Source organism: Empidonax traillii, unplaced genomic scaffold (assembly GCF_003031625.1).
Source record: "Empidonax traillii isolate 1590-97213 ecotype Southwest subspecies unplaced genomic scaffold, ASM303162v1 scaffold183:size818647, whole genome shotgun sequence".
In the NCBI taxonomy this organism is placed as follows: domain Eukaryota; kingdom Metazoa; phylum Chordata; class Aves; order Passeriformes; family Tyrannidae; genus Empidonax; species Empidonax traillii.
The window spans coordinates 113,466-127,496 of NW_020955376.1; the positions used below are offsets into that span (position 1 = coordinate 113,466).

At 39.8% G+C, this 14,031-nt stretch overlaps 1 protein-coding gene across 5 annotated transcripts in view; it reads right to left on the bottom strand.

Annotated features, from left to right (window-relative positions):
• The window catches only part of PCSK5 (proprotein convertase subtilisin/kexin type 5), a 196,088-nt gene that overhangs the window by 109,961 nt on the left and 72,096 nt on the right, over positions 1–14,031 (bottom strand). For all 5 annotated transcript variants that reach the window (XM_027886279.1, XM_027886281.1, XM_027886283.1 and 2 more), the window contains one exon: positions 13,267–13,343. In XM_027886279.1, coding sequence (XP_027742080.1) covers positions 13,267–13,343 — 77 coding nt within the window. The remainder of the gene's footprint in view (positions 1–13,266; positions 13,344–14,031) is intronic.

Sequence of the window (14,031 nt, forward strand, 5' to 3'; positions counted from 1 at the left end):
GCCTTCCCCTATTATATTTTGATCATTGCTCACCATGCCACAGAGGCTTAACCTGCTTGGCCTGCTTGAGTGCAGCACATGTTATGGAAAACCTGAGAAATAGCGTCCATGGTGAACTTCACCTGTCAATCACAAGCCCATCTGTCCATTGCATCTCTTCCCTGATGACCTGAGGTGTCATGGGCCCACCAAGCCAGAAATAATTTACCCTTATGTTGCCAGCCCAGATCCACCTGAGATAGTTTAACCTTGGCAGCCCAATCCACTTGTCCATTGTTGTGTTGTTCTTCAGTAGCCCGACTCCTGGGTATGTGTGCATCTACATGATGTACTTTTACAGCCAACTTCTCTATCCAGGCAGTGATGTCTTGCCACAGTTCAGCAGCCTAGCTGGGTTTCCCTCTGTGCTGCTAATCCATCTTTTTCCATCCCCACAGAGGCATTTGCTACCACACGAGTCAGTGCAGAGGTAGAACACTACCCATTTCTCTTGTCCAGTGGTATATAAAGCCAACTGGAGAGCTCTCAGCTCTGCAACCTGATTTAATCCACCTGTCCCTCAACAGATTCTGAGACTCATGGCATAAGACTTCACAGAGTCCTATTCCACTTTTGATGTATCTCTACAATTACGCAGGAATTGCCAGTAAAGAGAGCTGATTACATGGTGGAGCCTCCTCAGTATGTGCCACCTTCTCCTCCTCCTCTTCCAATGCTACCCCGACATTTTTGCTTTTGGGTCAGTTTGTGATGACTTCCAAGACCCCTGGGTGACTGCGGCTTGCTATTTGACCTCACTGTGTGATCACTGCAATCCACTTACTCCATGTAGCATCAGTGGCATGTTGCATGGAACGGACTTTTCCTTTGAACATCCAGCCCAACACTCGCAGGAGGAGCTGTGCTTCAGTGTCAGTCATTTCTGAAGCAGCTTGAACCCCTTCATAAGCTGCCAATACTTCTTTTTCAGCTGGGGTGTAATGGGCCTCAGATCCTTTGTATCCCCAACTCTAGAACCCCATGGGTTGTCCTTGGGCCTCCCTGGGTAGTTTTTGCAAAGACTCCAGGAAGGATCATTTCCCCAGCTGCAGTGTAGAGGACATGTTTCACATTTTGTCCTGTCCTGACTGACCCAAGGGCTTCTGCAAGAGCAATCTCTAGGTTAATTAATTCAAAAATCTTGTTTTTTTCAGGACTGCACATGAAATTACTCTTCTTTTGTGTCACACCCTGTCACAGAGAGGGTCTACAGTCTGACAGTAATTTGGAATATGCACTCTCCATAAACTCACAGTGCCTAGGAAAGCCTGTGTTTTCTTTTTTGCTGCTTGGTGGGGATGTAGCTGCTGTTTTGTTGACCATGTCTGTTAGGAGTCTAATGACAACTATCTTGACACTTTACTCCTAAAGACTGAATTTCCTGGTCAGGTCCCTTGACCTCACTTTGCTTTATGGCAAAACTGGCCTTCAGGAGGATCTGAATTATCTTCTAACCCTTTCTCAAAAAATTCCTCTGCTGTGTTGCCCTACACAGTGATGTCATCAATGTATTGCAAGTGCTCTGGAGCCTCACCCCTATCCAGTGCAGTCTGAATCAGTTCATAACAGATAGCAGGACTCTGCTTCCACCCCTGGGGCAGTCATTTCCAAGTGTACTGGACGCCACACCAGGAGAAAGCAAACTGGCCTGCACTCTTGATGCCAAAGGAATGGAGAAAAATGCATTAGCAATGCCAAAGGTGGCATCACTTTGCTGCCTTGGACTCCAGTTTGTACTGAAGTTCCAGCATGTCCTGCACAGCAGCACTCAGTGATGGTGCGACTTCCTTCAGTCAGTCTCCACTCTCCACTAGACTCTTGCACTGGCCATATGGGACTATTAAAGAGTGAATGAGTCTTGCTGACCTCTCCATGGCTCTCCAGTTCACGAATCATCTCATGGATGGGGATCACAGAGTCCCAGTTGGTGCAGTATTGTCGACAGCGCACGCTGTAGTAGCGATCAGTACCTGTCCTTCTTTGGCCCTCAGCAGTGCCACAGCAGAAGGGTCCTCTGAGAGACCCAGAAAGGTATTCTGCTGTCTAATTTCCTCTGTCTCCACAGAAGCCATTCCAAAAGCAACGATGCCTTTTTGATCCTTTAAATACCCTCTCCTGACATAATCTATCCCAAGACTGCACGGGGCCTCAGGACCAGTCTCAATGGGGAGTTTTTGCCATTCATTCCCAGTCAGGTTCACTTCAGCTTCCAGTGCAGTCAGCTGTTGGGATCCCCCCTGTCACCTCAGAAATTGAGATGGATTCTGCCCCTACGTATCTTGAAGGCATCATGTGTTGTGTGCACTGTGTCAACTAAAACCTTACACTTTTGCGGGTCTGATGTGTCAGGTTATTGAGTCTACATAGTCCAAAGATCCAATTGCCCCTTTCCTCCACCTGGCTGAAGGCAGGGTTCCTCTAGTTCTGTTCATAGTACCTGTTGCTCACTTCTTGTAAATAAGTAATGGAGATCCCCTCAAGAGAATCAAAGGTAAAAATTAGGTCTCCTGTTCTGTGTGAACTTCATGGTCTCAGAGGTCTCTTCCAACCCAATTAATTCTATGATTCTAAGACTTACCCACTGAAACTGGAGTGGCATTTATGCTTTCCTGTGGTGGTTGTTCTTTGTCTCAACTCATGTGCCCAATGCTGTTAGGGCAGAGGTGCGTTTTCCATCCCACTTCCTCATGTCATCATGCAGATAGCACCACAGGTTACTTCGTGGTGTGTACCCTCTCTCTCGAGCAGGGTGGCACTTGCTCCCAATAGCAGAGATTGCAGTCCATACTGGTGGGGAATGGGACATTTCCTCTCTAATTTGATTGAGTCTTTCCAGTATGTCCACAGTCTTGGACAGTCTTTCCACAGACAAGGTACAGGCCAATAGGGAGGAAAAAAGATTATCTTCATGTTGTTAGAGTTGGGTAGTCACCTGAAGCACTGTTTGTTCCCCTTCTTTCACTGACATCAGTGCCAATGAGTAGGTGTACAAAAATGGCACACTCCATAGGAACTTCTGCCATGTGGATTGTGTATGCTGGACCTCATCTGGATCAACAAGGGACTGCTTGTTATTTGGATGCACTACTAGATTATCCTTAAGAGAGTACTCACAGTTGATAGTCACCTCCAGAGGCTGTCCTCTTCCCAATCCCCTTGTCAATGGCCACATCGTGGGACAAGGATCCCAGCAGCCTGGCTTCACTACCACCTAGTTTCATATCATTGGCTGTGGCATCCCAGTATAGGAGCAGACAGGTCACCAGGGGCTCTCTCGACTGGCAGCTGAAATATTTTTGCATATCTTGCAGCTCAAGGGGATGCAGACTGGGTGATTATCTCTGGCTCTCTTGTTTCTCTTGCTCTGAGGGCCCTTTTTCTTCTTCAGGCTTCACTTAGCAAACTGATTTGGTCTTGTATTTCTCCTTCTGTAGAGGGGCAACTGGTACCAGCACAGGTTGTTCCTTTGCTTCAGCTGCAGTTTGAGTGGTCACGGTGGTTGTTGACCTGCTTTCCTCCCCCTCCCTCTGAGGATGCTGTGCAGTGACAAGTACAGGGTCTGATACATAGTACCCAGAGCCCAGTATACTGTAGTAAGTTGCTTCTCTACGAATTGCCACAGCATTCTCCTTGCAAACATTGTGTCTCTTTATCAGGGTCTTGTAGTTGTTTAGGGGTGAACTTCTAAGCAACTGGAGCAGAGAACTTCCTGCCAAAATGGCCAATTTTCTCCCACATTCCATGTCATTCATGACTATCCACCTTCAGGGCAGATCTCTGAATAAGCTTCTTAGAAATCTTTCTTGTCTCTATACATGGTGTTGACCACACTGAGGAGACCTGGCAGGCTTAGTGATAAGAACATGCTTTCCTTAACATCCAAAGGGAATTAAAAAATCTCAAAAGCTGTTGTAACAGGCATGTAGGAAGAAAAGGGGGTGAAAAGCTGGGGAAAATTATCCTCTCCTGTTCCCCTACCAATGCGGTACAATTTTTATTGGACTCCGAAAGGGAGTGCCCTAAGTAAGAGTAGGAGAGAACAGTGAATATGCATCCCAAATAACCCTCTTTGACCTTCATGTTATGTCATAAGCTGATATCACACAGTAGAGTAATGAAAGATGATGGAGAAGGAGAAGGAAAAGAAGAAGATAAAGGAGGAAGTGACAGCATAAAGAATGAGGAACACCCTGGAGATAAAAGTTAATTAAACTTGCCTCTGAATGTTTAGAGCAAGAAAATATCCAGAGTTAGTGAAAACAATTTCTAGTAATTGGAAAAGCCTCTGCCATGTAAATAGGCCCTGCATTTCATGAAGTTCCTCAAGAACAGAAAAAGCTTAGGGGACTAGAGCACTTGAAACTCACAGCTTTTCACGGCACTACAACGTTATAGTTCAGCCCACTTCAACCTGTCACCAAGTCTTTTCAAAACAGAAACTTAAGGAAAAAGCAGTTTCAGAGTACTTCAATGCAAGCCCATCACAAACATCTCTGTGCATACGAGTAATTTACTAAAGTTTTCTAAGACATACGCAGCACAGGAATTACTTTGTAATCAACTGAAGAAAACAGGGAGGGATTAAGCACGGGTAAATTTTAATAGGCTGTGCTTGAACAGACCGTTTTTGACAACTGCCAACCTCCTTTCTAAGCATAATTACATGTAAATGTACTTCCTATACATAAAGATAAAGCATTCATATTAAGGAATAAAAATCCAACTTAGTCACTATTATAAATTAGAATAGAATCCCAGGGATGCAACATGTAAAATGAACTAAACTATGTGGTTGGTGGAGATTGAATATCATAGGAATAAAGGAACTTTAAGTGTTGTAACGATTTTCAAACCTCTAGGGGAGAGGAGGAATGGAATTTTAAGTAGCCATTGCTACCTGCAGGAAACTAACTGAGTTGGTATTTTTTTCAAAACTCTTATTTAGTTATTTTCAAATGTTTTCGGAGTGCTTTCTTACACTGGATTATGCTTTTAGACAGGGAAATGTGGTATTTGGAGGACCACAATGTAATAACAGTTGGAGAAAATATATATTTTAACAGCAATCATCACAAATGCACTTTATGGCATTCCAGAGTAATGTCTTCTGTAGTGCAGAAGAAATAATGTTGTAGAGCTTCTCATATATGAACGGTCTCCAATAATCTGGAGGGTGAAAAATACTTTCCAAATTGGCACTAGGGTGGTATGTTGTTCTAGGAACAACTGAATAAAAGGACATAAAAAGGAAGTGTCAGAAGTTAAAAGTATAGACAAGGAAAACATCAATATTTTGCCTTTAAAATATAATCTGTTACAGATGAATAGTAAGAATAAAGCTACTTCCTACAGGAGAAATATTTGGATATCAACACTGGAGAAAAAGATGAAGAGTAAATGTAAAAACCAAGTCACACAAATCTCCAATCTGAGATATCAGGAAAAATGCCAAAGACTTGGGTGTCATTACAGGCAGGATCCTGTTTCTGAGCATCACAGTGTTGTAATGTAGTTACAGCATAGGACTCACAGGTCTCTTGAGTCAAGGTCTCTAATGACTCCATGCATGATGACGGGAAGTTATTTTCAAGTTATTCTAAAAGTATCTCATCTATTTCTCATAAATAAAATCAAAGATGACAGCATTAAAACAAACACATGGAACATTTCACATGTCAGACAAACAAACCTTAAACTTAACAGCGTGGGTAATAGTCGTGCTGCCTTGCCACTCTCTCAGTATTTGTTAGCTATTAGCAGTTAATTTGTGAAGTTCTGATATAAGCCCAGGAAAGGAATATGCCTCTAGAACATAATCAGCATTTTACAGTTTTATTTTTGTGAGTGGGCAAATTAATATGAATGTAAAAACAAATATGCATTTTTTCTGCATTTTCTACCAAAGGCAAAACAAACAATGAATAGATGGTCTTACTGGGCCAATGAGATACGACATAGAATGAGAAATAGCAAAAAAAAAAAAAAAAATCAGCAAATAATATATTTAGCCAAGTGTATAGTTTGGTGTATTTAAAATAAAAAGAATTCTTTTCTGATGTCTTAGTATGCTTTAATCCAGGGAAAATTTTAATTCAGCCTCTTTTATGGAGGAAAAAATGACACTGGTGAGAATAAATAAAACAGTTCAATAACCAGCAAGCAGTAAAACTTTCTAGCTGATTTTTTTTTCTCACACAGCCTTTTATATTAACTGTACAGCAATAAGATGGGCAATCCCATTGTTGTACTCATTCACTAAAACAAATTAGAAGTAAAACCAGTACAGATTAGTTACTGTGCACTGGACTTAAACCTGTTTTGCAGCAACATCAAGTCTAGAATTACTCTGGAACACTATATCACTACCTAGATATACCTAATGAAAAGTACTATTTTGTCTGCTTTTGAAACTGAGGAATATGAAGCTGCTTAGACTTCAAGGCTCCTCTGCCACATAGGCAATAGGTTCTTTTTTAACCAAAATAACGCAGGTTGAGAGGCTGTAGAAGGGATGGAAAGCCACAGAATAAGGACAGTTTTACCACTTTGCTCATGACATACAGAAAAAAAAGAACAAACAAAAGCCCAATTTCAAATTTTGGCTAACAAAATGGTAAGGGGAGCTACTAGATTATGCAGATTAATGAGGGAAGGAAGATAAAACAAGGAATGTACTTTTAAACAAGTAAAAATACTGGAATTACTTTTTTTAATGGCTAATTTAGCTAATTTTTACACTTGGAATTAGTGGTTCAGTACAAAAATTAAATTATCTGTTCCCAGTCTGCAACAGTCTCTGTGACTAGAACACAATCCTAGAACTTGCAGCATCTTAATAACCTTATTTGCCTAACTTTGAGGAACAGTAAAGTAACACTGTGCTCTTGCTCAAATAAAGGAATCCTTGAAGCTTCCAAGGAAACTGCTAATCACATCAAACAGAACAAACCACTTTCTCAGTGCCATTTCCTTCTTGTCTGGGGCACTCTCTCTCTTTCATATATTAACACTGCAAAAAAAACCCCAGCAATAAAGTAATCTACATTAGGTCTTCAGTGCCTCAAGTATCTCTGTCTGAAATCCACTTTTTTCTTACTGTTTCCACAGAGTAGAAACACCTTGTTTTTTTGGGGAGAAGGAATAAATGTGGGTGTATGGTTGCCCCTGCCCCGGTTTTCTCACAAGGTGGGACACAAATTCTGATTTAAGTGGAAAGATGTAAAAGTAAGGGTATTTTAATGAGCAAAAATCTTTGCAGACAGCTTCTTATACTATTTTAACAATGTTTTATATTGCCTTAATTTACTCTTGTGCATCTCAAAAATATAGTATTTCTACCTGATATAAGTATATTTAAGAAGATATTTGAAAAGTGACTCCCTACACTAATTCTTCACATGCACATACATGGATAATGAGCATAGTTTAAGGTTTTGCTAATGTTTTTAGAGTCTAAAATTAATCCTAATTTGGGAACAAAGTCTCAGACTGCAAAGCAAGTTAGTGTCACTCCCAATATTACTTTAGAGAAATCAGAAACTCTTGGTATGCTTTCTGAATGGTTCCTATTAATTTAAACTTCTGGTTTATTTATTCAGTTTCACTTCTGAACAGTTATCAGTTTCTGAATACACAGCTATCCAAAGTTAATGATCTATTATAATTTTCTATAGTTTTTAAAGGATTTAGAGTAAGAACTGGAACATTGACATAGTTATTACTTTTGCCTATGCCATGTATTTACTATTCCTAAGAAAGTCCACCAATATTTATCCAAGGTACTACTATCCTTAGAAAACACAGGCTTGTACACAATTAATAAAGATTGTTAGAAAGTTGCTCCTAGAAATTCCAAATGTACCACCTACAGTGAACATTCTTAGACTTGAAAAAGTTTACTATGTACTGGCTGCACCACGTTACCTACACAGTAAGCATAAAGAATACCTTTGGATGAGATGGATAAAGGTAAAGCAGTTCATCTGTTTTTTGAAAAAATGCTCAACTAAACTGTGCAAATTTGCATTTGCATCTGCTTGCATTTCATCACCTTTTGCTAACACATCTACAGACTCAAAAAATAATACTTTTGAATGTAAGACAATACTTCTATTTCCATTCTGCTGAAGAGGTACCACGACTCTGAACTGCAAATCGAAGACTAGAAGGAACTTCTCTACTAGAATAGCTCCAGCTTAACAATGATAACTTTCAGAACAAATATTTAAACTGTACACACTTTTCCTTGTTTTGTAAGCAAATCATCATATCACATCTGTAAACCAAGCCAGGAATAAGACTTTAGACTGCAATTTTTCAGCAACTCTGCACAAGCTAATTTTATTTAAGCCAGTAAGAGGCAGGAATATTCTACTACAGCAGAAATGTTTTGTTCCACACTAGTGCCTTCCCATGGTAGGGGTCTTCCCTGTGAATCAGAGACTTGACACTTTGGACTTCCATCTTGAAGTGTGCCCAGCCTTCCTGTACTTCTTCATTATAAAGGACTGATCACTTTAAATTCATGGCCATGACCCTGCTCTGTTAGAGATACATTCTGTACTTTGGTATTTTATCTTCCATTCCACATCTTGTGTTTCATAAGCTTTTGTAATGACAGTATATTACGCGTCACTATTTATCCTGATCTATGTTTTTCATCCACACCAATATATATCAGCTGGAGATACCTCAGGAGCTTGGGAAATATACTTTTATTTAAAAATCTCCACATTTCTGTGCAATGAAAAGGCAAAGGAAACAGAAAACAAAACCTTCCTGAAAATATTTTGCATCAGAGAAAACAATCCAAAATTTGTGGTTTCCTAAGAATCCTAACTAAAGTCCATTAAATCTGTAGAGACACAGAGACACACTAGACACCTGACCTTCAGTCGTTGGTACCAGGAATCAACCATACTACACTCAGTATAAGCATCTGATCTATTAACTGAAATACATAGTTTAACTGAAATACAAGTTTATCCTCTAGCCTCAATTACCCTCCCATTAAGGAATATTTCTGTGCTATCAGAGGTGTTTTTCTGACATCAACTGACAGACCACACTCCGCCAGCTGACAACATCACTGAATCCTTGGTTTTTAAGCATCCAGAAACTGGAGAAAGTCAAGATGAAAAGTCAGGGTACAGAAAAAGAACAGACATGATAAAGACTCCTTCTGAAAAAAGGCCTTTGTATAAGCACTGATACCTTAAGCCAACTTATTTCCAGCCTCCTTATACATCTTTACCACTGCCTCTCCCAGGTCCTCCTTGAAAGTGTGAGCCTTGGGACCTGCAGTTCAGTCCTGTTTGAAAGTCTTGAGAAGGCACAAGGGAAAAAAGTTAATGACTGGTGTGAAAAATTGCCTGAGTCTTTTTTGTTGTTGTGACTAGCCACTGGACTCCAGAATTGATTTCTACAAAGCACAAGACTGTGCAGCAGTGCTTCTCTGTACAGTTTATCTCTCCTTCATTTTTTTCTGCAGCAATGGTAACAGGTGCATACCAGCAGTCAAAATGCATAAACTGCAGAGAGAGGTAATCCCAGTTGTCAGGACTCCTTTCTACCAAACTGCTGCTGTGGGAACCTTTAGAGATGTTCTTTCAAGCCAGTATTGAGAAGCTTCAGGCTCCCTCTGTTTGACTGTGCTCAGTTCTTCGGGTGTCTGCACTCAATAGTGTCACAGCAGTAAATTTTCTTTTATTGACCATCCAGGAGGAAACAGAAACTGATCTTCCTGTCAAATATTTTGTATCCTTTTTTTTTTTGTGAGATAAAATGCAAAGTTGTCCTCATATTCCAAAGTTTAGACAGAAGAACTTGTGTTTCTAGTGGTTTTTTAACAAGAATTTTTGAAACTAACACTCATTAAAAGATAATTCAGAAGTTTATTGAAATAAGTTATTCATGTAGTAGGATGTATCACCAAAAAATGTTGAAGAGGCATCCAAAGAGTGACTCAGTATCTCCAAAACAGAAAAAACACGTTACTTTTTCTTACATAAGTTTAGTAAGAAGTGCACTAAATTCAGTGGGTATTATTTAAGGGAGCTCTTTTAAAAGTTCCTCTGTTTCATAAAAGTACCTGTCACCATAGCAAGACCTAAGCTTTGTAATATAATCCCTGAGAAATTTCTCATGAAACAGAATAACTCATTTGTGTTTAGCTGAAATAGAAAAGTGTTTTAACACTATGAACATTACTACTTTATTCCTGAGGCTATACAATGGGCACTGTACCATTTTAGTGATCCCATTTGCATTCTGCCTATGGACCTGTGACTGACAATGCCTAGTTTTTTAAACATAGATGTTAGCATAGAGCAGTGGAATAACAGAAAAAAAATAAAGCAGCTGTACTCCGCAGTAAACCAAAACAAGATGCTTTGCATAGCAGGAATGACTTAATCCACAGCTGACTGCTGTCTTTAGACTCTGAGCAAAAGGAAAATTTAGGCCTGTACCATTTACAAGCTTCACGATTTGCTGCCAATTTGTAGAAACCAAAGTAAACTTCTGGCAGGACTCCTGCATACCATAGTAGTTAAAGAAACTATCATCCCACCCTGATTTTACAAGCCTTGAAAGATTAGTCTAGTGCTTATTTCTACCCTCCTATACTAGCTAATAGAAGGTTTAATGTAAAACTTTCAAAATATAATTTTGGAAAGTGACATTCTGGTGTTTACACTGAATCTACAGTTAATTTTTTCTCATTTCTTTTCCTCACCAATTAGCCTTAGCTGATTAAAAGTGAAAAGCTAGCACACAGACCCAGAACTCTGATACTTCACAGCTGCATGAAAAGCTGCCCAGAGACACTTGCTTATTTTTACAGCCATTCTTTTTACTCTTTATCATCCCATCCCTTAAGGTTGGATTATAAAACGAGGCAGAATAAACTAGATCATTTCACAAAACAATGGCGCATTTGTACATCCCACCTTCACTGGAAGACACAAATCAGCATTATGCAATGTTGTCCAGTTGCTATAGCAGGAAGTAGGAATCAACCAAACCAATTTACACATTATGATGTCTTTGTAAAACATGGCTTTCAGAATGTTCCCTGGTTGTGTTTAGCTCAACTTCCACGCACAATTTAAGTATCTAATGCCAAAAGACCACATATGCTGGACAATCTGAATTCTGCCCTAATTTCTGAAGATATTTTAGACACAAAAAACATACACAGGCTGTTAGTAGTGCTTTTCAGTATCTATGTAGTATTTTTAATTCCTGTTGAGTCCAGGGGCAGCTGGGGAAAAAGGATGAGATCTGCAAAAGTTGAAGATGGCTAGGTGCTGTTTACCAGGCTCAGTATACCTGCTAATTGGAAACACTGAGCCTCTAGGCAGAGGTTATAAGCTGCCACGTAATCTTATATCAAAAACTTGCTCCATGTATTGTCTGTGTCCAAAAGCTGATCCTACACTGACACTGCACCTACTGATAACACTGACAAAGCTCAGTACAGTACAGCACAGCTTCTGTCCTCTGACCACCATATTTCACTGTAGGACCTTGAGGGTTGGGCAGTAAAAGTATTCAAGAGGGATGCAGGGTATGAAAACTATAATCCCCCAGCTCTAGGAGAGAAATTAATCAGTCCCAATTCACTTAAATTTGGATATTTCTAACTGTGCCCTCTCATGTCCCAACTTCAAGAAGAGCAACATGTTCATTCAGATGAGCCAGGATACGTCCCTGAAGTGTGTATAGAAATAGGTGGGTGGTGGACAGCAGGAGAGAGGGATGTGCTGTGATGCAAACTGGTAGCTCAGCTGAGGAATACTCATAGAGAGCCAGGCTCACTGTCCTATCTTTTCTCAAAACTCCTTGGAAGCCACGGATGGCAAATGTCTGTCCATCACACTCAGTTTGGTAGAGATCAATCACAGGCACTCAGGGCATTGTCAGACAGTCACCTCAGTTCCCTGCAACTGGCACTGCCAGCAAGTGATTCAGGCCATGCTTCATATTCCCCCCTTGTGCCAGTCTCACTCTCCTCTGACCTCAGGCTGAGCTAAATGCAGTATGTCCCTGGCCTGACTTAAAATGCAATTTTTTATTCCTGTTGTTGGTAGCAAAGTTATCATCATGATTCACACTAGGGAACTGCACAAAGGCTGGGGAAAGGAGTAAAGTGCAAATATGAGATGACTGGAGTTTACTACTCTTTTGTGGTAATCATGCAGTCACAGTTTTGCTCTTCCAACACTCTTTACGGGGCTCTAATACAGACACGTAGTTCAAAGGTAGGGCTGAAGCTAAAGTGGTCAGTCATACAACCTAGTTCTTGCAGCATGCTGAGTGGCAATGCCTACATCTCTGGGCTGTAAACAACTTTTGTTCCTCTATTCATAACTTTGTTTTCAAGTAACTAGCACTTTTATAACTACCCTGCTGGTAGTCCTGAGGCCTCTCATAAGCCATGCCAAAGATGTCTTTTACTAGCCACAAAAAAATTGCTTTTCACAATTAAAAAACAACCCAAACTTCAAGAAAACAAAATGCACAATCATTATATGAAAAACTAGTAGGATTCTCCTTCCTCCAAATGATGCAATTCCACAGAAAGGTATTTCTTTCTGCCAAGTACCTAGTTAAGAAAATGAAACCAACAAATACTGCCTTCAAATACCTATGAGGGCAGAAGTGGTCCATTTCCTGAGGTGAGGTGTCCTCCCAGAATTTCCCTCAGCCTTCAACACAGCACATCCAAAGAGCAATGTTGGAATGAGAAACATTGGGAAGCAGAGCTCTGAAGGGGATATATGTCATTCATGGAATCCCTCCAACTAGTCATGTGACACAGTATCATCGGGTAGAATTGTCACTTCTGGGTTTATAAGGTTTCTATTGAACCCCACATGAAGAGTCTTCTTCACTTTAAAAAGACATCATTAGAGGGGGAAAAAAATCCCAACCTCAATTAACTTGTCTACTTCTTCAATACACAAAGTCTACAAAATTCAAGAGGGTCAGAAACTAAGACAGTTGTCACACATAATGAGCCCCCAATAATTCAATGAAATGATAAATGCTTCCAAAGAGTCATACAGTGTGCATGGAAAGGACAAAAATATATATTTCAGAAAAAATCTACTGCAAATCATTCTGCTTCATGAGGAATCAAGTTTTGTAGACTTTCATAGAAGAATTTGTACTTTCTACATGATAACTTGGATCGTAAATGTCAAGAGTGTCATAGTGCCTTACTTGTTCTCGTTGCTGGCATCATATCGAGGCATAGGGTCAAAATCATTTCCATTAACATCAAAACTGGCTTGTGAATCCTGTAGCCAACAAGAGAAAGAAAACCAGTTTCTCATTAAGTAGCCATTGACTCATGTGGCCTATACATTCTTCAGCAGGTTCCTACAACAGAGTAATCAAGCTAACTAACATTTCTCTCACTTTATGATGACTGTGTGTTTCAGTAAAGGATTATATATTTAATAATTATAAGATTTATATATATTTTATTTTAATTTTGGAAAACAGAGAAGGATAACACATGCTCTGAAAAACTATAGTTCCAACATCAGAGAGGAAATAGAAAATGGTTTTCCATTTAACCAAAAGACTACATTTCTTCTAAGAAACTTTTAGGAGTTAAGGGAGTCCATTATCAAAACTGGGATTTTGCTAAATGTTTTAAGAGTCAAGAAATTATCTGCACAGCAATGACTGAAATTTCAGCCACTGTTTCAAGGACTAATAATGTAATTTTTTTAAGGATATTGTTACAAAATCACACCTCGAAATGCAACACAAACTATCTCCCCATTTCCCTGGAAGTGTAACTGTTTCAAATATTCAAAGATATCTCTTTTTGTTCCATATTTACGAGGATTCTTACAGCTGAAAATATAGACAAAATAGCTCCTGGTTTGTACGGGTCCCATTAATAGATGTGGTAGCATGTGGTGTGTTGACATGGCAAGCAGCTATTTTAAAACTCTTCTGTGTTAAAAACCAGTT